Raw genomic sequence first — 27,552 nt, 5'->3', positions numbered from 1 at the left:
TAGGCTCAAGTGTCCTAATAGTCCTAAAACTGATGAACAGTTTGATTACATTCGTGATTTCGTCAACAGCTCACCTTACTATTGCTTTTGTGGATGAAAACTGAGCTTCACTGATTCATCGACTCGTATTGGACTCCTTTTGCAATGTTTTTTTAGCCTCTTCCTCTAAATAAATGTACCTAATTAGCTGAACTCGGCTTTTAGGGTTTTACATTAGGTGGTAGTACCTGGTACCAGGCCCTTTTTAGTACTTAGCCCGTCTGAGTTGATCCAAAAATGTGACGTCAGCACATGCCACGGATTGCCCGGTCAGTGTCGTCACTCGATGAATCACGAGAGCGACTCTTTCGCAAAAACCAACTCCGTGGTCCCTGAGTTTGGCAAAAAGTCGTATGCCTGTTATTCGGTCTGTAATTGCCTCAACATCATCTATTGTTGTTGAATAGAGTTGAGTCGAGTCGAGCCGAGTAGGTACTAATGGAAAAGAAGCTATATTGACATCTGAGGTAAACAGCCCACACTCAGCGCGGGTGAATGCTGACCACAGTCCTTTGTCCCACAGCGGACACCACAGGTAGGATTATGCATTTGAATTGGGAGAGAAAAGAAAACAGAACTCAGTTGGATGCAGTCTACAAAATACTGACATCTAGTGGTGAGATTTTACACAGTAGAACTTTAAACCTCCATTCCTGTTACTGGCCACCAGGGTATGCAAACACAACCACGCCTACGGGATAACGGCGTGATAACGATTGACTTGACCATTAACGTTTGGTGCAGACGTTATCGGCACAGTTGCTTCTTTTGCATCAGACTGGAAAAACACATTAAATCTTTGGAAAATTTTAGTCACATTCAACTATATGGACAAAAGTACTCGACTTACTACACAGTTTTGTCAGTGCAGGCAACACAGAGTCGGTTTTTACAAATTGTGTGCCGGGTATTTGGCGCCCTGCTCTGTATCTTTACATGACAGTTTCTAAAAGAAGAATGGGAGGAGTTTTCAGCTATCAGCCCCTTCTCAGTTTGGATTCAGGTGACAGAGACCCACTCTACTTTTAAGACTCGGGTCAAAATGTGTTTATATACCACTGCAGCATGCATGCAATTTAAATTTTTGCCTTCTCACTCCTATTGTCTTCACTCTTTGTATTTTCTCCTATTTCCCTGTGCTCGCTTTGTCTTTCCTTTTGTCTTCTTTTCTTCTTGTTTGATTGTTGGAGTTTTCTCCAGTAAACAGTGGCATCTTTATCTTACACTATACAGTTCCTTGAGGCAATTGTTGGTGCGATTTGGCACTACATAAATGAACCTGAAATGAAGTGAACACATCACACTAGGCATTGTAAGTAACAGTTTCCTGCTGGTAAATCTAGGTGCCAGCATTTTCCTGTAATTTAACCGTGTATAGGTGTGTGTCAGTGTGTGTGTGTTCCTGTTGCTGGGTTACTTTAGCATCAGTAGCCTCTGTTAATTACCACTAATACTAATTTCCATTGCTTTTGAGCCAATGGAGGCGTCATCCACCTACACTGTCCTGTCCTCTGTCATGACAACGTCACGCTCTCCCATTTGGTGATATCCAATTAGTCTCTCCCTCTGAGGAGAAAATGCTCCAATCTAATAAGTGTCCTTTCTTAATACCAGTGGAAGCCTTAAAGCCTAGATTACAGCCCCAGCTCCCTCTGTTAGTCCCTCCCCTTTCAAACCTACTGCGCCTCACTGTCACTGTTTTGTCTCTCTATCTGGACCTCTCGCTTGTTTCTCTACGCCAACTCTGAGGAGTTGGCTCAACTAATATCACTTACGTGGGCATCCTAAAGTGTGAAGGAAGATTTGTTTTTTTCCTTTTGCTTTTCAGAGGGATGAAAAAAGCGAATGTTTCCCAAATCAGGTCGGGTGTCTTCTTAGCTCATGTGGTTATCTGTCTTTTGCAGGATTCACAGCAAATTTTGTTCTTAGGACTCATGCGCACAGTGCAGATGTGAAGCATAACATATAAATGAGTTTATATGCTTCTCACTACAGTTGAGTTAGTCTGCTGTGCCCAGAGGGAGTAATCAATTAAAATGTGAGTAATGAGGAAATAAGATGAAATATCAGGCATTCAGCATGGGCTTAGAGTGATGAAAAATGGCACAGGAGGCTGAAAAGCTTTTGAAGAAGACAAATGAAAAAGGAATTTGGTATGTGCTCGCAAATTAAGGCCCGTGCATCAGTAACCTAAGCATTTCTGTAATTCCCGTTTCTTCTGCTGTAATAATGATTTCAGATTTATCTTTAAATAAAGAGGAGGGCAGTGTAAAACTCAACATTTCTTCAATTTTGCATGCTCGCCCTGTTCTCCCACTCTGTTTCCTCCTGAGTGAAACTGCAGCTTTCTGCAGTGTCATGTTGGTTTGCAGGTTGTATATACAGTTCGGTGAAAATGCATTTGCCTCCCTCAATATTTCTCGTATATTTGTCACAGTTAAATGTTTCAGGTCATCAAACAAATTCTAACATTAGGCAAAAATAACACAAGTAAATATAAAATGCAGTTTTTACATGATGAGGGAAAAATGAATTCAGTCCTGCCTGGCTCTGCTTTCTAAACCTAATAATTAGTTGTTATTCAGGCAAGCATGTTTCCCATCAATGTGGAGGAATTTTGGCTCCGGCTTCTTTGCAGAATTGTTTTATTTCATTCACACTTGGAAGGTTTTCCAGGATGAATGTCCTGTTTAAGGTCATGCCAAAGCATCTCAATACTACTGAGTCCAGACGTTGACTGGACCGTTCATCAAAACCCTTTTTTTTAAAAAGCCATTTAAAGGTGGACTTGCTGGTTTGTTTCTGAACAAAGTCCTGCTGCATAACCCAAATACACTTGAGCTTCAGTAAGCAAACTGGTTGTCAGACATCCTCCTTCAGCATTTTCTGGTAGAGAGCAGAATTAATGGCTCCATCAATTACAGGAAGTCGTCCTGAAGAAGCAAAGCATCATCAGTCCATCGCACTACCACCACCATGTTTCACCTTTGGTATGATGATCTTTTGGTAACATGGCGTCTTAGTTTTAGGCCAGATGTAACGGGACTCAAACTTTCAAAGAGGTTCAGCTTTTGTCTCGCTAGTCCACAGGATATTTTCCTAAAAAGTCTCAAGATGGTTTTTGACAAACGTGTTTTCTAGAGAAGAGGCTTTCTCCTGGCAACTCTTCAAACCAATCAGTCAGTTTCTAACCTTTCGCATCACCTGGTAATCCTTTTAACTCCTGTGGAAGCAGTAAGGCTGGACCTTGGGTGTTTTTCTTCCTCTTAATGACTGTTTCTTTCACATCAGGTGCTGTAAGTTATGAAAAGAAACCAGAGCACCACTGTCAGATTTGTCATCAATTGTTCTTTATACTGTGTTCTCAGAATATCTTTGTAAAGTTTGCTTTCAAGACAAATTACATGGGTTTGCATAGAGCTGTTATTGTGATGGCATGATATGGCTTCATGCTTCATACAGTATTGATCCACTTGTAGAGAAAGGTCACTGCAAATTAACAGAAAGTTGGTCTTATTGTCGTTATCCAGTGATGAAAACTCTCCAGATACAATATTGGAAAGGTATCAGTATCTATAAAATAGATAAAAAGCCATCACATGGCTACGGCTTTTTATGCCATTGATATTTGCTGTAACCCACCTGTTGTACCTTCATCAGATAAAATAAAACTGTACAGCATGCACATGTATCTGTGAATTCCTTTCTCACAAAGATGTTGTAACATTTAAGAGAAGTGAACAAAACAAAAAGTCATCTTTTTACAGCACCGCTGCAGTATTTTCTCTTTTCTGGCAATTATTTCCGATTCATCTGACATCAAAGCCGAGGTCCTGTCTGCACTCGCTTCCTCCGCTCTGCTCGTAGAGTATGTGATACTCTGTGTTCAGTTTCTGCCAGTAATTTGCTTTTCCTTCACCAAGATCGAATCCAATCATCCTCAGTGTCAGATCTCACAGTGAGGGCCTACACACAGAGAAAAATATTAACCATTAATGTGTGAATGGCTTTTGAAGCAACAGTAATGCAGGGGAAAACAACCATAAACACATGAAATCAACTATTCATCTTTTTTTTGTGCTCTTTTGTAAGTAACAAACTGGAGGTCCTGCTTCAGAAAGCAGGAATCAGCACATTTTATTGCAACATGAATCTTAATGTTTATTCATCTGTTTTACGTTCTGCTTTTTCCCTAATGGCTGCAGGATAGCCAAGTCCACTGCCCTCTTTCTTCCCTAAATGTTTTCATTACTGCCTCAGATGAAATATGGCACATCATTAATTGCAGCTCCACATACTTGCTCCTGGACGTGTAAGAGCTGCTAAGTCTGCCAGACAGAAATAACAGGAGTTTATGGCAGGAAGGACCTTGACTCAGCTGTGAGCTGTTCTGCATTTATGCACCGTAATTCCAATTTTAAGACTCACTGAAGGAGGAAAACAAGGAGACTTCTCTCATTGAGTGTACTATGCATGGGCACCAGAGAGTCAGAGGAAACACTGATTTTCCCCATAAGCCGGTAACACCATGCACCAATTTATAAACAACAAATTTCAGTATGTTGATGTCAGAAATCATAAAACTGCTTCATGGAGTAAAACATTTTTTCTTCACACAAATATAAGTCACTTTGTTACCAGCAGCCTGTCTCATTTAATTGAATCTATGAAAAAGGCCAAAGATACTGCAGTGTGACAGGCGTAAAATAACATTTTTGTGCCAACAAGGTGCAAAAAGCTATCAGACAAATCTCTGAATGGTGTGCAATGGACAACAGGAAGACAAAAGAAGAAGTGCCAGACCTAAAAAACTACCAACAGCAGATGAACAGTATTTGAAATTCATGTTCCAAAGGCCCAATAATGGCGCTTCAGTTGGTCCATCTACTGTTCACTGACGTCTCATCAGAAATGATCTGAATGGAAGGCAAAGAGAGAAGAAAGACTACATGACAAGAAAACTGCAGGCTGTGTTAAAGATTAAAGGTGGTCCTACCAAATATTGACTTTCAAGCTAGTCAGAATTGTACAAACTGTACAAACCATTTATGTTTGCATCCAACTCCCTTTTTGTTTTTAGCAGAATATAAATAGATGAAGGGTTACTAAAGAGTTTTGTACTTCATTTGTACAAAGGAGAAACGGAAAACTTCAGGAATAGCTCTGGAAAATGTTTTCAGAAAGCTCTCATGACGACAAACCGACGTAAGCCCGAGTAATGAGATTCAGGTCAATCTGCCCATCAGAGATTTCTTCACAGTGTCCAGTTAGTTCAGCACAGTGGCTTCTTAAAGCGTTACATAAGAGTGTCACACAATGGAAACTTCTCAGTATCCTTGGAATAGACTCTAACAATCAACAGGTGGAACTCTGTGCTGAGTACTGAAATAAAACCCGTGAATGTTCACTGTAAAAACAAGAAACGAAGATCTGAAAATGGCCCTAAGTGATGAAAATACAGGGAGAGAGCATGCAGACCGAGACATAAGTACAGACAAGTTGACATTAAAATACTTTGACTTGCAAGGGACACCGAAATATTCTTTGAACGTTTATCCGTGAGGAGATACTCAGCAGTTGGAGTCATTTAAATGGAAATATGAAAAGAAACTGATAATTATGCAGAAAGGAATTCATTTATTCACTATAGGCAATTCTTTGTATTAAAGAAATGTCTTTGTTGCATGAACATTAAAAAAAAAAAGGGCTAAAACTGGAGGGATTTTGCACTTCAAAGCTTATAGGAGCATAGCAGATAGAAAATTGAAATGCATGATGTGTTTGCATGAAAGAAAAGTCCTTGGTTGTGTTTTAAATGAATTACTGTAAGCCAAGCTGTGGAATTTTAATCTATAAAGAGCTGGAGACTGAACTGGAATTAAATGAATTATGCAAAAAACACAGCAGCAAGCACATTTGGAAACATTTTAATATATAAATATAAGAGTAATAATAAAACAAAGTGACCTTTTTCATGAATAATCCAACCAATGGCACGTGTGAAAGCAGCCTTTAATCAAAAATGATAAATGTGGCGACAGGTAAAGAAAACACAAAGGTTGATGAGAACAAATGAAGACAAGAGAACAGAGGGAATGATTTCAGTATATGGAAAATATCAAAGGTGTGACAAATAAAACTGAATAACATGAATAAAATTAAACAGGAACACAATAAGGAAAAAAAACATAGAAAGTAATTTCAAAAGAGAAAACAGTGATAAGCACTGCTGGTTTCAAGTTGCAGAAAAAAGCTTGAAATTGCTCAGATTAAAAACTGAAATCAAACTTACTGCACATGTAAGTACCAACGTCGAGGTTTTGCAAAGATATAATACATCGATAATAAAGTTGAAGTCCAGGATTGTATGCATGCTCTCATAGGACTGGTGTTTAACAGTGTTTTGCACAACCATTTCTGCAAAAGAAATGAACTTTAGTAACCTATATCAACTGATGGTTACATGCAGGAAGGTTATAATATCCCATAAAATAAGTAATGGCTCAGCCACTCCTACAAAAAAACAAAAAAAAGTCAGGGTTGCCCACCGGCCAGATACAAGTGATACAGTCAGAATGTGTGAACACAGTGTGCAGCGGTATTGAGGTCAGAGGAGGCTGCTGCTGTCAATAATCAGCGTGAGCGAGTGCTGAGATGGGATTAAAAAGTGGTGCATGTGTAAAGTAGGTTATATTGAATCGGTTGTGCATCACTTGCTCTACAAGTGTCAACACCAATCCCGTGACTTCATATTCACCAGTAAACCAGACGGCCTCAGCTCTTTGCCCTTTTTCACATGAGCTCATGCTTGTTATGATGCGGTTCACGCGCAAGTCTATTATTTATCATGGAGAACTATTACGCACAAGTTTAAACCGATTTTTATATCTCTCCCCTTCAGGGCTTAAACGGCTGCTCTTTACACTTTCTGTTTTCGAGGCCAGTGAGGACATGTTTTTATAATAAAAGAAAAAACTTTTTGAATGAGCTGCTCCTGTGCTCTGTCACTCCTTATCTTATGCCTGCGATGATACAAGCTCAGTTTACTTACTCTAATTAGTGCAGATGAGGCCTAAGATTGCTCTACCTTTAAGGCTTAAAAAAATCTAAATGGACGTACGGTGGCCCTGAAAGGTCAAATGCACTGCACTGTAGAAAAATGCTGCAAAAGCACACAAAACACAGAGAAAGTGAGACAATAATGTGACAGCCCAGCTATTTTTTTTAAAGGCACATATTCCACACAGCCTTTACTTCAGTGTCTTGATGACATTAGGGTTGGATGTCTGTTAATGTTTTAAAATTCAATGACAAAAAGACTGAGGTGATGGTTTTTGGTAGCCCCACTGAGACCCCCAATGTGTATTTAGATTCCTTGGCCCAGTATGTTAAGCCAACTGTCAAAAACATGGGAGTCAAAGTGGACTGTGAACTGAAGCTTGACAGTCAGATTAAGGCAGTTGTAAAATCTAGCTTCTTTCAGCTCAGCTGGTTAAAATACAGCCAATTCTTTCACGGCAGCACTTTGAGACAGTTATCAGCATCTTTGCTAGCACTCGGCTGGATTATTGTAATGCACTTTGTATAGGGGTCAGCAGATCATATATTACTCATCTACAGAGGGTGCAAAATGCTGCAGCTCGTCTTTTAACTGGCACCTTAAAGGTTGAGCAGATTTACCCTATTTTAGCTTCACTTCACTGGCTGTCCATTCATTTTAGGATTCATTTAAAAATTCTTTTATTTGCTTTTAAAGCCCTCCAGGGCCTAGCCCCATCTTATCTCTCTGAGCTGCTACAGCCTTATACTCCCACCAGCTCTCTCAGGTCAGCTGATCAGCTGCTGAATGTACCCAGGACTGAGCGTAAACTTAGAGATCGTGCTTTTGCTGTAGCAGCTCCCAAACTGTGGAACGATCTTCGTTTAGAGATCGGACAGGCTTCTTCCTACCTGTTTTTAAATCACTCCTGAACCCGCCTCTTTACCCTGACACCGTGTGAGATGTTGGCGTTAGTTTTATTTTTGTTGTTTTTAGTTGATTCTATGCTGTTTTATCTTGTTTTTTAATATAGGGCTGTTTTATTTTTTATGTTTTATGTGTTTTATTTATTTATTTTTCCTGTTTTCTTTTATTCTATTGTTTTTAACTTATTTTCTGTACAGCACTTTGGCCCTGTGCTGGGCATTTTAAAGTGCTTTATAAATAAAATTGGATTGGAATTGGATTTTTTTCTTCCTTACAATACACTCGGTTTCTTTTAAGTGTGTCTCAGTGCGATCCTTCACAGCTGTTCCGTCACATATTGTGTCATCAGAAAGACATCAAAATATACAGTGAGATTTGTTTTTGTCTTCTATTGTGTTTTATTTTAATTCTATTGTGTTTTGTGTGCTTTTTCAGAATTTTTGTATTTGCTGGTATTTTCTTCATTTGTTTCACTTTTCAAGGCAACCGTATGGATGGGTAAAAAAAACCCAAACCCCAAAATAAAAACATATTTAAAAAACACTGTGTAATAATTGTTATGAAGGAAATTACTTTTTGTATCTATAAAGTTAGGCATTTTTACTTCCAGCGACTGACTCGCGTTTGGAACCGGCCTCTTGTTGCCAGTCAATGAACTGAAACTTCTGCGCTTCAAGGTCGCTGCTTCTTGAATCTTATAGTTGGGTCTGTCATTAGCTGCATTACTGAGTGGGTTCTTGGAACATTTTTAACCCTCCACATAAAATTCTGCAGATTTAACTTTCTCCATCTATCTGTAACCACAAAACTAAACCATAGCTGCCAAGTGCCAACCAAGGCCGGGTATATTTCAGCCACTAGCAGACAGAGAGAGTTGACTGGAAGCCAAATGAATGTTAATATAGAGTCTCTTCCCTATTTCTTTAATTCTGTCTTTTAAAAATACTCATATTAAAAATAAAGTTTTGGGGTTTTTTGTGTAGAGGCGGGTGATAGAAGATGGTTCAAACTGTTTTTTTTGTCTGGAATTTAAACATAGAAATATGTCCTGGACACAAAGTGTAAGTTCAGCATTTCAGTGGCGTTTCAGACTGTGGTTTATTCCCGTCTAGACATTTTCGATTAAAAAAATGCACGCCTGGAATAGTTACTGATGGTCCCGGAGCTTTCTGTGTGGTGGGAACCAAACCTCCATACATCCCAAAGATCACATGTAGTGTACATCTGCGCTGTGTACATCCAAACTCGAGGCAGCCGAACACACACTGGAATTCAGAAGGATCATGAAAGAGCTGACCTGTCTGCTGAAGCCATAAATTTGACAACCTTTAAAACGCTGCCTGTGAAGTTTAACGTACTGCAAAGACTCACACACATGCACGCTGAAGTATTGAGTCATAATGCTGCCCCAGAGCTACTTTTCAGTTCCAAGCCTGTATGCTAATTTAATTAGTAGTCTTGGTATTAAGTGTTAGCAGTGAGTATTAGCATACAGACAAGAAAAGTGTGGACACTTGACACACTGACCTGTAAAAGAAATCAAACCTGTGTGTAGCTGCTCTATGGTTCAGTCTGGGTCACTGTTATTGCCTTTAACTGAGGAGTGGCTTGTTAATACCTGCCCTGATAATATAATGAGGCCACAGGTAAACAAGCTTAGATGAATTAGCTGTACTCACAGCAAGGCAAGTGTTGAAGAGCTGGTTACCAAATTATTTAACTTTGTGTGGAGAACAGGGATCATACCAACAAAATGGACTTTAGGAATAATTAAACTTGTATAGAAAATTACAGAGGAATTGCGCTCCTTATGTCTTTTGTTTATTTATGTAAATATTCAGTGTCTGACTTCTACTTTAACCACAGTGGGTTTTCTGGGAGAGCAAGCTGGTTACTCAACAATCTTTGTTTTACATAATGTAACTAGTTTGTATGTGCACTGTAAGAAAGACTGCACTGTGCTTTGATTTATTACAGAAAGAGCTTTTTAAATGAGCGGAAATAGGTTTATTAATAGGTTGTGTATAACTTATAACAAAATGCTTACTCATATGTGAGTAAGCATTTTGTTTGGACAATCACAATAATGGGTTTCGATAAGGTGATGATTTTATCTCCTTTGCTTTCTGGAATTATTTAAAATATACAATAAGTCGATATCATAAGGGGCTGTCATTGATTGGCTGAGGAATTTAGAGTGGACAGGAGTGATGATGGTGTGGAGGTCTATCTAAGACTCTTTGGGCTTCTGTATGCAGATGATACAGTTTCATATTTTGAAGCTTTTCATGTTAAATTTCTGAAGAAGTTAAATAAAAAGTCTTTAAATTAAGAAACACACCTGATCACTCAACAGAGTGTCAAGTTATTATGTTTCATTATTTCTGTGCATTTAAAGTAAGATAAGATAATCATTTATCCTAAAAGTTGGAAAATTCCCAGGATACAGCAGCCAACAGTAGGTAAATTAAAACTTTCTATAGGACCTTTCAAGATAAACATCACAAGTGCAACAAAATACCAGAGCATGAAAAAAGGGAAAAAAACAAAACAATTTATGAGAAATAAATTTATATTATTTCTCATATTTTAACCTATTTTTAGTAAATTAGGTTATTTAACAATAAAACAGAATAAACAAAACAAGATAAAAATCGAAATGTGGAATAAAAAACTGAAAAATTAAAAAGAAAAAAGTGAAAACAAATCATCATCATTAAATACAAATAGAAAAAATGGTAGAAGACAATTTAAAAGGTGGAATGGCATAAGGAAATCAACAAAAAAAATCAAAATAAAATAAATACGGTTTGAAAAGCAATAAAAATAAAAAACAAAAATTAATCAACACCACAGAAGCAGATGGGTAATCCAAGCAAATCAAGTCACTGGTAAAATAAAATAACTACCAAACTACCACAAAGAATAACCGAAGGGCACTGAAAAGAAACATCTAATACATGCACTGAATGTATGTGTCTCAAAAAGGCGAAGATTTTAAAGAATATTAGAATATTACAGTCTTTGAACTCCCTCCAGGTCAGTGCTTCTGAGGATCTAACAGAGCTAATGTGGAGCAGTGGAGGAGTGAAATGCATGGCTTCATAGACAAATGAAAAGACCCTAAAATCTACTGTTTAATGTCCTAAATGAAACAAACCTGTGTTTCGCCACCTGTAGAGTAAGATCCACACTTACATTACACAGCACAGAAGTGCAGTCTGTGGTAAAGAGGCCAGGTCTGTCCTCCTTCCCTTCTTCACCCTACATACATTTAAAGAAGCTTAGCCATTGTCGTGTCCTCCTTTAGGAGCAGGTGCATGCATTGGTGCAACTGATCATTGCACTGGATGTGATCACCCCCATATTCAGACCATTTAAAAAAAAATTCTGAGAGTGCCCTTTACATTGGTTACTAAATCTAATCTTTAATAACTGTGAGTAACTATGAGTATTGAAAATGTGTCTTTGGATTTATGTCATTTCAATGACAATTCGCTGTTATGTTTTGTTTTTCTTTTTAGTCATGCCAGCAGGCTGTATTAGAGGAGGCTGTGTTGTTAGTCATCAGCTCATCATTCGTCATCACTGGATCGATCGCTGTTTACGGTCCCCAAATGATTCATTCAACTGACACTGGTCATTTTTTGAGACCCTAAGAGGGCATGGAAACATTTTGAGGTTGTGTTTTATTAAATTGAACACAACAAAAAGCATCATGTCCAATATTTATTTATTTTTGTGTGTGTGTTTTTACACAGACATAGATGCTCCTTGAAATAACTAAATTTATGAGTAATTAATGAAGTTAGCTGTGTTGTGTTACATGTGTTATAGTGGGAAAACCATCCCTCTGGAGACATATCAAATGGATGTTGTGAAAATGAGAGGAAATACATTTTCCAAAGGAAAAACACAATCAGGTCTGTGTGTGTGTGTATGTGTGTGTGTATGTGTGTTTACCTGTTTAGATATCTTTGTGAGGACCAGAAACTGGCATACCTGTGGGGACCAACAGTGAGGACACACACGCCGGTCCACGAGTTTGAAGGCATTTTTGAGGCTCAAAATGTGGTTTTAATGTCAGGGTTACAATTAGGTTATGGTTAGGTTTAGGGTAAGGGTTATGGTTAGACATTCATTTTTGATGGTTAGGGTTAGGGTAAGCAGCTAGGGAAAGCATTATGTCAATTAGATGTCCTCACTAAGATAGCTAAACGTGTGTGTGTGTGTGTGTGTGTGTGTGTGTGTGTGTGTGTGTGTGTGTGCCTCAGACAACCTCAGCATGTAATCTTTCTTCTTTGTGTCACTGTGATGTTTTTTATGCAGAAATGTGGAAACAGCCAGATCTTCAGACTTGCACTGGTTACATGTATCAGGTTATAACAGGCAGCGTTACAGCAATTATTGCGAGCTTTTCTCTTCATTGTCCCTGAGCTCTATATTTACAAATAAGGCACAGTGTAATCTATAATCTTTTAATACATGAAATCTCTGTCTGTCTGTCAGTTAACTCATCAAATCCCTGATGAGTTGTTGCTCAACGATGAGCAATCAAACTTGGCACACCAATACACCTCACCCCCCTGGTTCTTATTAGAGAAGATATTATGATGTAATAATGTTGCAGAGCAACCACCTAATAGAGACTAAAATGACCCATTTGTAGTTTCTGCGACTGCAAAAGTTTCTAAAAGCCTCATATTAGTTTAATTTCCCCACAATAACATCTGGTTTAAAGTGTTGGATAGACTTATTTTTAATGTACAAATTTACACACCAGGTTTACAGTATCCATATTACATTACATTGTGAGTTTTTCAAAAGTTTAATGTCAGACAAAATAATTAAAAAACTGTATAACTGCATATGCGCATAAGTATTTGGATTTCAAACCATGTGAATCAGTCCAGACCACAAAAATCTGCTTTTTTCCAGCATTTTTGTGAGGTGCATGTTATTAATATGTACAAGTAAACCATAAGGCCTATGATTTTTTAAACTGTTTTCAGGGTGAGTAAGCTTAACAGTTTGCTAATAGCATTCAACAGGACAAACAACACTGTAGGATTAGCATGTAAATGACTAGTGTTATTAATAACAGGCATATGATAAAAGATGAAGGCGTCAGCAAAGAGTGATGGATAGTGAGAGAATGAGCGAGCGCCACTGCTTGCATAAAATTCAATTAATTGCTGATTTGAGGTAATCCATACAAAAGAACATATGGTCAATATTTTAGCATGCCTCAAGACTTCATCAATCATGTTCTCATTTCTTATTGAGAGCTCCCCTGGTTCCTCTGTAAGTGCACAGGATGAAAGTCTGATCTGCTGAGCCGGCTCTCAGTTTACATGTTAAAATATACTTTTTTTTTTCCTGCCATCAGCCCTGTGAGGTTCATATTTGTGACTTTGTTTCAACAGCTGTTGAATGGATCATGGTGAAGATTGTCCCCTTCAGACTGAGACGACTCCTTGACCTTCTGAGCTTGTCAAAAACTGGTGACAACCTCGCCTATTTTTAATATTTATGCTAATGTTACTCCACTGATAGCTTAAACTAGTAAACATACCTGCTTCACAACCCAGTCACCTCAGAACTGTGTGCTTGTTATTCACCTTATAAACCTTCAGCTTTATGTGTATTTGTGCAGCCTAAATGGTGCCATTTTGGCTCAGTTGTGTGAAGCTTGGACATTTTTCCCATGTCATGTTTGTTCTGATGAACAGAATCAGAAATATTTGAAATATCCATCCATCCATCTTCTTCCGCTAATCCGGGGCCAGGTTGAGGGGGCAGCAGCCCAAGCAGAGAAGCACAGACCTCCCTCTCCCCAGACACCTCCTCCAGCTTGTCCAGGGGAACACCAAGGCATATTCCTGTAATAATCTATAGAAAGACCTGAACTCGTCAGAACTGCTTAGTACAAGATAATTAAAGTCCATTTTAAAGAATCAACAAAGTAGTTCTCCTGATCAGTGCGACTGCTCTTAAACACATCTCGATGACTGCTAATGATCTGGATGTTGTGTTCACTGTCTTGTATTGTGTGTAGCTGCTCTTTTCCAGGTCTCTCTGATTTTTTCCCCTTTTATTTAATGAAAAGATTTTCAATTTCAATCAGATTTTTACTTGTTTTTGGATAAATATAGGAGTGTATGTCTGTGTGGTTCCATACCTCTTGATTTTAAGTTAAATTTGCAGAAATTAGACGATGTCTTCCTATGTTTTGAGATGTGGTTGTGTTGTGCCTTTCTCTTATTTTATCCCACTTCCAAGCACTCTTATCTGGGATCCAACCTTTAGATCAACACTTTCCACACACAGCCCGTATAAGAGAGAGAAAGTTTCTCTCTCCCTCAAACAGTAAATATTTATATGTTACATATATAAGTCTCTCAAGACTTACACATCTTGTGTTATGATTTATTCATGCAAGTTTTTTCTTATGTGAAAGTTTTCATGAGCAAATCTAAAGTATTAAATCCACTGTGGACGTTCTTTTCCAGATGAGTGAGGCTGAATTAATAAAGCGGGCCATTTAAATGTTAATAGCTTAGAGAAGTGTAGATTAAGAATTGCAGTTTTTCCTGTCATTTTCCTCCCTCGGGATATTGGAATAATAAAAAAAAGATATCAGGTAGCCACCCAGCGAGGCTCAGTTTAACATTTCCTCTTATTTCATCTCCACTCTGTAGAAAAAAATATTCAGAAGCATGAAGTCGAAGGTTGCTCATCTTGCTCTTTATCGAGTTCTAGATTTTTTTTATGTTCATTAAATAGAAAAGAACTGGCAGGACGGAGGTCTTTTGCTTTTTATTGGTGTTAATGAGTTCATTTACTGTTCAAGTGGACCTCCCACGCTGCTGCAGGTCTCTGAGAGTGAAGCTGCCAAACCCACGCTGTGAAGGTTAGGACCGAAACGGTTGTGTAGTTTACTCTGATTCCAGGAAAACCTGTTAAACCAAACATGGCTACAGAAACTTAATGTGTAAACATGCTGTCATTTTCCACGCTGACATTATCAAATTCCCACAATAAAACTGAAAGGCACTTCTTTTGCTTAAATCTTAATGCCGTTATGCTGTTTGACATATCATGTGTAATTAAAGGTAAATAGTTGAGTTTACTATGATACTTCTTGGTATGATAGAAGCATCATTGGATAGTCTAGAAAGGCTGGATCTTTGACTTTGGGCCTGATTCAATAAGTGGTTTTAAACAGTGTAAAGAAAAAAGCTGCTTATGTAGTAGTCATTTGTTGTTTTTTCAAATTTCATACCTCTCATATTAAAGTTGGTTTTAGTGTATTTGAGCTGTTGGTATGGTTAAATTTCCTCAAGGTCGTGTTGCTCTTTGTTTACTGGTGTAGCTGCGCAGACCCACATGTGAAAACAACGTCTCACATGGGCCTGAAACGCGACCGGCTGTCTTCTCACGACAAAGCTAAATGCAGGCGTGCTGGGGTTTAGAGGGATAAGTGAGATAAAGATCCTTCCAGATTGATCTTTGACTGTCTGTCCCAGCAGGCTGCACCACCTCCATCCCATGGCAGGTAGGACAGCAGTGGGGCGGGGCCAATGGGAACAAGGGCTCTGAGAATCGGGGACAGAGGCGGGGAGGGTGGGGAGCAGAAGATCCTGGATGGGTGGAGAAGTTTGGCTGACCTTCTCTGGTGACCATGTGACTGGAAAAAGGCTGATGTGGGGATTAGAATTAATGGTATAAAAGTGCGACACAGACGACACACTTCACTTACCCAAGGAGCAGAGAGAAGCAGAGAGAAGCAGCTCAGAGCAGCGACTGGGATATCTGTGACTGCAGGTAAGTGCAAACTCTGCTGCTGCAACTTTATTGACTTTGTTTAGTGATCAAACTGCCAGGATGGCGCTATAATGTGACATATTATAAGCACAAAAGTAGCAGTAGAGATTGTACATGGATAACTGACAGCTGGAAATGATAATTTAGTGTGATGATAATGTCTCTGCTAAAATTGTAAACGAATACAAGGAAAGCAGGAAGAAATGGACGGTAAGACAACAAGGCAATGAAAAAATAAAATCTACATCTATTCTGTGCTAACAAAGACACACTGGATTTGCAAAAAGTCTTTTATAAAAGCAAGTCTTTAAAGACGTGAAACTTGATGGGGAGGACACGCGTTTGCAATTTCTAAAGCCCAGTTAAAAGAGGATTGACTTCAGGGGCAACAATCAAAGCAAACAGATGGTCGTGAGCCTGCTGGGCAGCGTCTCTACATCACCGTTCAGCTGAAAGATCAGGAGAGCCTCTGCATCCACAGGCTGTCTGTATCTGCTGGTCCTGATGCAGGTGGTGCATAACTTCGAGTTACATAACATCACAAGTCAGGGTGTTCTTCCACCTCTGTCAGAATGCCTTAACAGTGTTAGCAATCAGAGGAAAGGGGGGCTCAGAAAGGACACGGCTTAAGATGAGAGCAAAGGGAACAGGCAGGGATGTTTTGTGCAAGGGGTTTTCAAGAAGATGCAGTGAAGACAACAGCATGATGTGATCTGACAATAGCAGCCTCACTTATTCGGCCAAAACAACAACAAGATTATCAAAGTTAAGACAAACTTATTTTCAAGTCTGTCAGATGGATGAAAGAGCAAATGGAAGAGTTGAAGGTCAAGAATGAAGGTCTTCCCCTTATTGCACATGTCATTCTTGCTGTCCAAGAAGGGCAATTAGTCCACTGTGGATTACAGTGGGATTAGAGCTAATCTGTCTGTAAAGCTAATCTGTGTAATCTCCATGGCTTGGCACTGAGCACTGGAAGCAAACAGGATTAGCACGAGGGCAGCAGGAGGCAGTGAACTGTTTGCGAGGCTTTATCGTAAATGTCTTTCTGCCTTCAGAGATCCACAGTAGAAATGAACGCCAGCCCCCCAGCAGGAAGCGCCCTGGCCCCCAGTGGAGCCACAGGCCCCACTACGCCCAAGAAGGGGCCACCCAAGTTCAAGCAGAGGCAGACACGCACATTCAAGAGCAAGGCCCCCAGGCCAGGCCAGAAGGGGTAAAATACAGTTTTTATTATATTTAAATGTATAGATTAGGGAACAGATCAGGACTTTGGACGCTCACCTCTTTGTTTCCTCTTTCTCCAGCTTTGGTGATGATATCCCTGGCATGGAGGGTCTTGGCACAGACTTCACAGTGGTGTGCCCATGGGAAGCCTTCGGCGACATGGAGCTCAGCGACTTGGCCAAATACGGCATCATTTAAACCCGCTGCCTCCAGCCTTCCTCGCCTGCCTGCACCTCTCCTCTGTCTAATCCTTTCCACCTGGCCTTCTCTCCACCTCAGCTTGGCACGTCGTGATAAGGCTGCCAGCAAACCCCCTAATGCCCTCTCGTCTATCTACCTCTTGCTTTGCGCCACTAAGTGGATGGAAAGCATAATGATGTTCTTATTTTTATATTATTATATGATACTGTTTACAGTATATATACTTGAAATGAAAAGACGAGAAAACCATCTCCACCTACCTTTTTCCTTTACCCTTCATCCACCTAGCGTAGTCTCCTCCTGACTCCTCACCCCTCCTCATGTGGACTTCCCTGCCTCCCTGTGCCACTCCCGACCCACGGCAATGGATGCAAGCACTAGTCAACGCTAGCTTGTATTTGCTTCTAGCTGCCTGTTGAAATGTAAATAATTTGTTCTAAGCGTTAAACCTTTTTACCTTATCTTCCATCTTACCTTTTGTACTTCCTCCCTCTTTTGTTTTGCATTGTATTTTCTACTCCTTGTGCACAAGGTTGTTGTAAACACCAAGGGATGCAGTGAGAGTGTGCAACATGCTGTGATGGTGAAAAACTACAATGCTCTTTCACGCGATCATTGAGGAGGAATTCCTTTTTGTCCTGCTCTCCATCTCTTTCTCTCCTTGCTGCTACCTGCACTTCCCTCCTTAGAGAAGTTAAAGGCATATATGTTTGTGTTTGCAAACACAATATTACGGAAGATGTATTGTGAACTGGTATGTCGTAATAGCTGAAATAAAAATCAGTTTATTTTCACTACTTTTACTACCCTCGTCTTTTTTTCTGAAAGACAGAGTAACATGGCATTTTTTTAAAATCAGTAAAAGAAAAATTGGAAAAATAATATCAAATCACTAATAAATCATAGACTGTACATAAATGATGGACCTGGCAGCATGACATCACCCACTGTTTTGAGAACTACTGCAATATAGCCTCGATCTAACCACTTTGACTGCAACCTAAAGCGTATCTTGCGTTATCACCTGCTGAATGGGAGCAACAATTTATAAAATGAATGACATATTGTATAAAACAAGGTTTAAACAAGCATTTATTGAAGAGATCAATTGAGGAGTGGGATTTTTTTCTCTTTTATACCTGGTAATCAGACTTCTTTTTATCAGCCAATAAGAAAGAATGCTACATCAATTTAAAATACTACAAAAGGAGGACATAAATAATGAGACATCCTGCTTTGAAGCCTCGAGATGAACATTTCTTTGTCACCATATTGGTAAACAGGAATGGTGGCTCTGACTATAAACACCATGCACCCATTGGCTGATGATTTCTGATTGACAGGTCAATGAGATGTCTTCCTGCTAAACAGTTTAAAGTGGTTACGGTGGTCCCTCGCTATAACACGGTTCACCTTTCGCGGCCTCGCTATTTCGCAGATTTTTTTTGTGCAATTTTGCATGCTTTTTTTATTTTTATTTTTTGCAAGTGCATTGTGTTCTGCGTCCTGATTGGCTGTAGACCACTGTCAATCAATCTCCTCCGTGCCGTGTCTCCTGCACAGTGTAGAATGCGTTCAGCTTGTCAAACTTACATAAATCTTCGATCGCTAGCAGTCTGAAGTGCTGCACTGTATGTTTGTAAGTTTTCTCCCCAACAAACACAACAATGTCGATTAAACATTTTGCACCATCAAAGGCGACCGCGGGTGCCTTTGGTTTCATTCTATAATACTGGGCTTATTTTTCTACGAAGGTTTGAACTTTGACAGTGTTTAAACAAGAGAGAAAAATGTGAAAATGTCGATGCCTGTCTGAGTGTATGAAGTGTGTAGTGTATAACAATAATAATAGTAATAGTTGTAAAAAATAAAGCTGGCTACTTCACTGATTTCACCTATCAGGGGTTATTTTTAGAACGTAACTCCCGCGATAAATGAGGGACCACTGTATTACTTAAATTTTGTTATGTATTCTTAATATAGATATCAAACCTTATCAAACACTGTCGAGCACATCATTTTACAACAGTAACTAGAGTACACTGTTGGTATACAATCTGAATCAGACCTATCTGATAGATTCCAGTTTTTTCATGTAAATAAGGAGTCCGGCTTCTGTGCTGGCACCTCTTCTTTTTTTTAAACATTATACATGCTTTGTTTAGACAATATTATTAGGAAATGCTGCTTACATTTTTATTGCTATACAGATTACACAAATTAATTAGTTAAACTACAGGAATGTCTTAAAGATACAAAGGCCTGGATTACCTCGAAATCCCTGCTTCTAAATTCTGACAAAACTGAGGTTTTTCTACTCAGCTCTAAGAATCTAATGATGTCTAACCAGATACTTACTCTGGATGGCATTACCTCGGCCTGCAGTAACACTGCGAGGAATCTTGGGGTCATTTTTAATCAGGATATGCCCAACAATGTGCATATAAACAGGTATGTAGGACTGTTTTCTTTTATCTTTGCAGTATCTCTAAGATTAGAAACATCTTGTCTCAGAGTGATGCTGAAAAGCTAGTCCACCCGTTTCTTCTAGGCTGGACTATTTGTTTCCTTATTTTCAGGCTGTTCTAAAAGCTCGCTAAAAAGCCTCTAGTTGATCCAGAATATTGAAGTACTGATGCGGTAGTTTCTGTTTGTTCCTGCCTCTCTCTGCTCTCCTTTTTCATCCCTTCATCTGGTTGGAGCAGATGGCTGCCCCTCCCCCTCCCTGAGCCTGGTTCTGCCGGAGGTTTTTTCCTGTTAAAAGGGAGTTTTTTCTTCTCGGTGTCTCCAAATGTTTGCCCATAGGGATCTTCTGCACATTGTGGTTTTTGCTCTAATATTGTAGGATCTTAACCTTACAATGTAAAGCACCCCGATGCAACTGTTGCTTTGAGTTGGTGCTATATAAATAATTAATATAAGTTAAAGAAAAATAAAATGAAGAAAATGTATTGATGAAAAATAAGTTATTGTAAAATCTTCGTCTCGCTTCATTTTCTCTCCTTGCTAGAGAACATGATCACAATACTCATTAGACTATTTTAGAGATCCCTTTAAACACTTGGTGTCCTTTAAAGCAACTTACATGCTAAACATTATACAGTATACAAAATACATTGTATAACTAATGAAACTTATTTGCAGGCTATTAAAAACACTTGATGATGTTTTGCTTACAGACAGCAAGTCCCGAGTTAAAAGCAAATATTTGTGCTCTCACATGAAAAATGGTTATTTTATTTGTGTTTGCCAGGCAGAGTTTTTATGTGCTCATTAGCACAGCTAGGAAGATTTTTGAATCTGGTGTTACAGCCGTATCAAAGTCTGTAGATTACAAAAAACTGGGGTACAAATCCACCACCCATCACAAAATCTCACTGTATTTAGATAAAAAAAACTAAATGAAACATTAAAAAAAACAGAGAAACTAATCAAAATAAATTAAAATTATCTACACTAGAAGACTTTTTAGGCTTTGGTGAATATGTTTATTGAGACTGGTATGACTACATGACAGTGAGTCAGCTCTTTCACAGTGTGACTGACTGTGTTTGAATTGTAATAACCACTCCAAACGTCTTCAAACTTGCTCCTGGCAAACATTAGACATCAAAATGCTACACCCAACAGACTCTAAAGTGAAACTCGCAAACAACCGAAACACAACTGCGCTCAAAACAAACACCGTTGAGGATGTTGTGTAGAGTCTCACTGTAAACCTCGACAAGGTCGCAGTACAAGGAAACCTTTGGGTCACTAAACTTGGATTCGGATTCCTTGGACTAATAAAACTGGGAATATGCTCCATCATTGCTCTCCATCCAATGCGAGAGAGTTTAATCAGATTCAAGTTGGTGTAGAACCTAAAATACCAGGTTACCTTCTCAATGTATCAAGAAAGGCCCCAAAAAGTCTTAAAAACACAGTTTCTGTCAGCATCCTTCAACAATGTCGCTCTTCCCAGACAGCGGGGTTGCCGAGTGTCTAATATGCACACAGACACTCCATGTACAACATATTGGTGCCTTTGAAACGTTTATTTGAAGGAGACGTTTACATTGGCCAACACCCGTGTGCACACACCCTGCTCCTGCGACAAACCAGCTTACAAATGGAAAAAGCCCTTCTGGGCTTTAGAGCAAAGTTTAGTTGAAGAGTGGCTTAAGCTTCAGCTGAACACACCCTTAAACAATGTGCGTGTGCAGGCATGAGTGGAGGTGTTACGTATGGGCTTGTAACAGTGAAAAGCGTTCTCTGTTCCTGATGCAACCCTACCTGTGGCAAACTCGCCAATTTCAAGTGTTATGGCGTTGATTTACTAGTAACCAAGGAGACTGCTGCTCCTGTTCTGTATCCAGGTGATGGCGGGATGAGTCAGGCGGGCTCGCCCTAACGCCCTCGATTCTTACCCCTGCTGAGCTGTGACCCTGCACCTCAGGTGAAACACATGACCACGTTATCAACAAATGGGATGCAAATTCTTATGGGAAATGAGATTCATAAATCTGGGAGGTGCGACTTCTCATCGCTTCCAGGTGTGCGGGAGCCCCACCTTAATCACAGGGAGGGACGCAGCGAAGCACAGCAGACGGGAGGGATCTAAAAGCCACAAATTTGTGGAGGTACAGGTTTCCAACCTTCTAAGCAAGTTGAAAACAATCCTCTCTAGTGGTGCTTTTGGACCTCGTCCTTTTTTTCCCCCCTTCTCCCTTGTGCTCATTTCTTGCTGGCAGAGAAATGAGCACATCATCAAGATAAGAGGTGCACAACATCAACAAGAGTTTACCGCAGCTTGAACGTCAGACTGAGACTTGTTGAGTGTAATTCGGAGGAGGTGGAACTGCTCATACTTGCATCCCAGAGGATAAAAGGTAAGTGCATTCGATAAAGGTTGGGTCAGGCTTGTGAATCTATTTACATTTCGATTTGATGTCTAATAATAGACAAAATAATGTTCGGAAGTGGTAAAAACCTCTCTAGCCCCCCATCACTTGCTCACATGTGGGCAAGTGATGGGGCAAAGTTGAGGACCCGAGGCCTTTTTATCCTGTGCTAAAACTGCCGAAAAGGTCATATTTAAATCTCTGGTGCTGGAACAAAGACTCCACTGTGTAATGCGGGAAGTGCTCCTCAGCTATCACAAGTGACTATCTGACTGTCTCTCACCTCTAATCTTAACTGGTTATAACCGGCAATCGTGTTGTGTGACGGCGCTCGCTCCGTCTCCTTTTCCGTCCCGGCCTCGCCTCCATGTTGCAGCTGGTTTTACCTCCAAGCTTTGCCACGGCTCACTCACTTCCCTGCTTTGTTCTGGCATGTTTATACACTCCCTTCTCCTCCTGTTCTCTTCACTCGAGCTGCTGTCAAACCTCTTCTCCCTTTTGTCTCTTCCACGTTGTGACCTCTGTCATATTAGCTTCCATTTCTCCATGCTTGATTTGCAGACTTTTAATGCGTTTCAGACAAACTTCTCCTCCCGACTGACAGTTTTGCAGTCAAACATGCGTGAAATTTATTTTACTCTTTTTTGTTTCAGGATTAAAGACCTGCCACATCAAAGGACAGTTAAACAAAGGAGGACCGAATCCTCGTGTGGATTACTATAATGAATATGGCCCTTTCATCCAAGAACCTGAAATCCCTTTCCCCAATCCTGTTCCTCTTTTATGCCCCTCTCACCTGTCTGTGCCAGTCAGCCAACAGCACCTCAACCAGTACCACAACCACCACCACAACCATTTCCTCAAATGTTACATCCCTGATCGGAGTCCCAGGCTGCCGCGACGGGCTGCATCCCATGTACAGGTATCTGTGTGACCGCCGGGCAGCATGGGGGATTGTGCTTGAGACCCTGGCCACTGCGGGCTTCCTGCTAAGTATAGGGCTCCTCTTAACCCTGCTGATCTGGTCAATGTGTGCCTGCATCTCATCCCGCCATAATCGCAACAGCAACATCGGAGGCATGGTGGCCTCCATGTCCCTGTTCCTGTTGGCCACGGCGGGGATCTTCGGCATCACCTTCTCTTTCATCATCAGTCTCACCCCCCAGACGTGCCCCACTAGGCTGTTCCTCTTTGGCGTGCTCTTCTCACTGGCCTTCTCCTGCCTGCTGGCTCGCTGCCTTGCTCTGTTGGGCTTCGCAGCAGCTCGAGGCTGGGGAGAGCCTGCTGTGGCTCTGGGGCTCTTCACTGTGCAAGTTATCATCGCCACAGAATGGCTGATCATCGTGTTGGTCCGGGATAACAAGCGCTGCGAGTACAGCCAGGAGGAATTCGTTATGCTACTGATCTACGTCCTGTGCCTGCTGGCTATCAGCTTGATCCTTTCCCTGCACCTCCTGTGCCGCAATTATTGCACTTACAGCTACAGCTACACAGGTCCCATCAACCAGCAAGGGAAGCTGCACAGTGGGCTGGTCTTCGTCACACTGCTTCTCTCTGCCTGCATCTGGGTGGTGTGGATCACTATGCTCACCAGGGGGAACCCCGAGCTGGGCCGTCGGCCAAATTGGGACGACCCAGTAATTAGCATTGCCTTGGTAGCAAATGGCTGGGTGTTACTGATTGGGCATGGGTTGTCCCAGGTCGCCTTCTTCTGCAATGGGGAGGTGAAGTCCAAGAATCTCCCTTTGAGCTTTGCAGGATGGACCAGCCCCAATGCTGATATGCCAGGACTAGCAAGCCAGAAGGAGGGGAAAGACAATGGAAGCTTTGAGAATGACTTGGAGAACAAGAGAGGTGAGATGCTGTTGTGTTGATTAAAAAAAGTGTGAATTACGGTTAGATGATTAGGGACATATAAAGATAATATGATTATTGAAATTATCTTTTGAAATCGATTATTTAAATTCTCAGCACATTGTTAGCCATGTCTGGTTGACTAGCAATCCAAGAGATATCTCATTTTCTTTGACAAAGACCTAAAAATACCAGTAAATATTCATATATGTACAAAAGAGCTGGTAAACTAGAATTTTAGCATTTAAGGATTTATACTAAGTGATGTGTATGGAAGAATTCAGGATCGACCTGACAGCTTAAAAGATGCTCATCAGTACAAGCCTATTATTCTCAGGATTTTATAGGATATGATGATGATTTAATAACAGGCCACCTGGGATCCACTCGAATCGGCAATGATTATTTCTTTTTAATCAATTTAATGCCCCACTTTTTTGCATGAGTCACTCCTCATCAGGCTTCCTCTGATCATAACACAAAGGGCCACAAAGCAGGAACTACTCATTTAAAATCAATTGCACCAGTCAGCATTACTCATTACTTAGTGTTAGGTGTAAGTACTTCTTTATGTCTCCTTAAGTAACGTGATGTGTCCTAATCAAAATCTCAGTGGTTCCTTATAACTTCCTCATTAGTTTACTACTACTCCTTAGATTAGGAGCCAAATCAACATCATCTAACTAAAGTTTGCGTGCACCACAGGTCCATAAAGGATGTTGTTTCGTCTCCTCCCTGGTCTCATTTTAAAAGCGTAAAATTCAGGAAAAAACACAATAGACTAAATATGATCGATAAGGACACATTAACCAAATGGCTTTCCTCAAACATGAGGTAAAAAAGAACCCAACCTTAGAAAATGACTTCTGCTATCTGTCAGCTCAGCTCTCACTGTGCGCCTTTATGATGAACGCATATAATGGCTCTATAATTAGCTGACTGTGTAACGCGTCTCCCTTCAGGCCGGAGAGCGGAGCAATCGCTGCGATCGCCCTACGAGTCGGGATTCTCCATGACGGTGAGTACTGAAGGATAAACCATCCGACTCCTGCTAGTCCAACATTCAACAGTGTGACCTTTTAACTACGTGACTGAGCTATATTGTAGGATTAATTGGGCTTTATCGAGGGTATTAATTGCAGCGACGTTGTGTGTTTCAGGAAATCGACACTGACAAAGATTACACCATTCCTCGCCCTCAGACCACCAACTACAATGAACCCTACGATGAATATTATGGACGTGAATAAAACCTTATCTGAATAACGCCTTACACACACACTCGCGTAGCCCACCTCATGGCCTAATTTGTACTTTAACGTGCAAAATGTAAATATTTTTAGTATTATAAGAAATTGTGTTTTAAATTTGTTAGTAGGATTTAAAATAATGTGCCCCCCCAAAAAAGAGCAGGCTCGGCAGCATGACTAATCTGCTTGAGTTTCATCATCGAGGCTGGACGGGTTCAGATAGTCCAGCTTTGTTCTGGCAAACCCACGGGACGAATTCTCTACAGTGGGGCGTCTCAGTCACGGTGTGTGTGTTGCTACTCGGAGATGGCAGATAATAGCCCTGAGGTGACAGGAGGCGTGAAAGTGTCGCTCTGAAGGTGCCAAACTGCTGAGCGGAGCAGAGACATCCACGAAGGAACGAGAGGACAACTGAGAGGAACGAGAAGAGAGAACGAGGTGAGAAAGGAAAGGAAGGTGGGATCAGACGAAATGAGACAAGACAGGAGGAGATAGGACAGGAGACCTGTCAGCGCTGTGGGAGGGCTCGTGCCATCACTGATCAGCATCTTCATATTCAAAGTTACGTCACAGTTACACGTTTCTGCAAAACAACTGGAGTGATGTAGAAAGATACAACATAAGCATCTTTTTTTCCATAACACTTTAGAATACGGCCTGAGGCCAAGTGCGTAATTCCTCTGTGATTAAACGGAATGTCAATACTTTATTTGAAATTATGACGCAATTATATTTACCTACAAATACTTAAAGGTGGACACACAAGAATAAGGGGGTAACAAAGCAGGGTTTTACAGGAAACAAAGAAAAACTTATACTGCGAGTAAAGCTAGTAGTCTGTAAGTAATTTTAGTAAATGTAAGCAGTGCACAAGGCATTATGAGTCGTGCACAGATTCTGCAAATGTGATGGTATTTGTTTTTCTTGTAAGGCAGAACAGTCCTTAACACATTTATGTTGGTAAAAGAAAAGCACAATCGAATAACAGAACATCCACCGTGCAAATCAACATAATGAATATTAAATAAACAGGCAAGAAAGGCAAGATTAATCCACTCCATAATACAGCCTGTGCTGAAAACTACAGCGTGTTTATGACGTATGATTGTTTTTGTTTGTTTTCTGTAAAAACCTAACTTGTTCTCACCTTATTCTAGTGTGCCTACCTCTAAGTATTTGTAGCTAAATGTAACTACATTGTAACTTTTTAAAAAAATGCACTAAAATTCCATTTAATTCCAGGAGAATTACGCTCTTAGTCGCATATTATAAAGTGTAACCTTTTTCATTTTACAAATGCTTGCATAATGTGTTCAATAAAAAAAGACTTCTACATAAAGCCCTTTGTACTTTCAGAGGTCATTTTTTTAATGTCCACTTAATAATTTGAATGCCTTCTTGCAGTAAACAAACGTGTTCAGGGAGCCGCCACCAGGGGGCAACGTCGTACCAAGTCATAGTAGATGACTAGGTAGATGTAAAACCTTTTTAGTAGCAACATACTATCATAGTCACTGTTTCATTTACAAGAGGCAGAATGTGCAATAAGAAATTCATCCCACTGTAATACACGGGAGAGAAGATGATTCAGTGTGCCATTTGTTTTTTTGCCCCCTCCCTTCCTCCCTCCGATGGCCTGCAGTGATTTGCCATCCACAAAAGGTCAGTCCCCCACTTCAAAAGATGCAATCTCTCACACACCTCCTCCTCTGTCAGACAGGCTTCTGCCTATTCTTCCAATTAGCCCAACTTCAATTACTCAGCGAGAGCATGCCATCAAATTGGCAATTGGCCTCTTGTGCATTAGTGCAATTAGCAGGGATATGAGGTTTCCTGCCACATCCAACCCATTTACGGCCATTAACTCTAGATGCAATTAAAGATTGTTCCAGTTTGTTTCCCCCTTGGCAGTGATGAGCAAGTTTGGAGGTGGTGGAAGAGCTTATCACACAGTAAATTTGGTCTGGAGGAGCAAAAACAAAAAGAAAAGTCGAGTTAACTGCAACGCAGCACAGCTGAGCTGCGTTAAACGGTGGGCATGTGGCGCCTCCATCAATCATCCGGCTCACGCCCCGCAGAGGAGGCCACGTTTCTGGACGGTCTGAGGAGGGATTCTTTGTAAGCTTGTTATCTAAATATTGCAGCATTCAGTTGACTCCCCAACTTCTCATGTCTAATGAGAAACTCCCTTATCTCTGCTTGGTATAGGGTTTTTGTTCTATTTAAAGAAAGCTCGCTCCTGATTGGACAACTTCACTTTAGACAAACACTGCAAAGAAAATGATAAGACTGACACAATCATGGG

General features: G+C 40.4%; 2 protein-coding genes across 2 annotated transcripts; both read left to right on the top strand.

Moving 5' to 3' along the window:
* The first annotated feature begins 15,760 nt into the window (after window positions 1-15,760).
* On the top strand, window positions 15,761-18,057 carry LOC116327151 (retinal cone rhodopsin-sensitive cGMP 3',5'-cyclic phosphodiesterase subunit gamma-like). The gene is made up of 3 exons (XM_031748655.2): window positions 15,761-15,832; window positions 16,891-17,048; window positions 17,140-18,057. Exons 2-3 carry the CDS (start codon window positions 16,906-16,908, stop codon window positions 17,255-17,257), a joined length of 261 nt encoding a protein of 86 aa, XP_031604515.1. The 5' UTR covers window positions 15,761-15,832; window positions 16,891-16,905; the 3' UTR covers window positions 17,258-18,057.
* A 3,753-nt stretch (window positions 18,058-21,810) lies between these two features.
* LOC116327147 (retinoic acid-induced protein 3) lies at window positions 21,811-26,455 on the top strand. The gene is made up of 4 exons (XM_031748649.2): window positions 21,811-22,131; window positions 22,797-23,997; window positions 24,960-25,015; window positions 25,158-26,455. The coding sequence occupies exons 2-4, from the start codon at window positions 22,866-22,868 to the stop codon at window positions 25,245-25,247; spliced, it is 1,278 nt and encodes a 425-aa protein (XP_031604509.2). The 5' UTR covers window positions 21,811-22,131; window positions 22,797-22,865; the 3' UTR covers window positions 25,248-26,455.
* Window positions 26,456-27,552: the final 1,097 nt, after the last annotated feature.

The sequence above is a fragment of the Oreochromis aureus genome, linkage group 4 (assembly GCF_013358895.1).
Source record: "Oreochromis aureus strain Israel breed Guangdong linkage group 4, ZZ_aureus, whole genome shotgun sequence".
Taxonomy (NCBI): Eukaryota; Metazoa; Chordata; class Actinopteri; order Cichliformes; family Cichlidae; genus Oreochromis; species Oreochromis aureus.
Note: the sequence above shows the minus strand (reverse complement) of the source record. Positions and strands in the feature narration are given on the sequence as shown.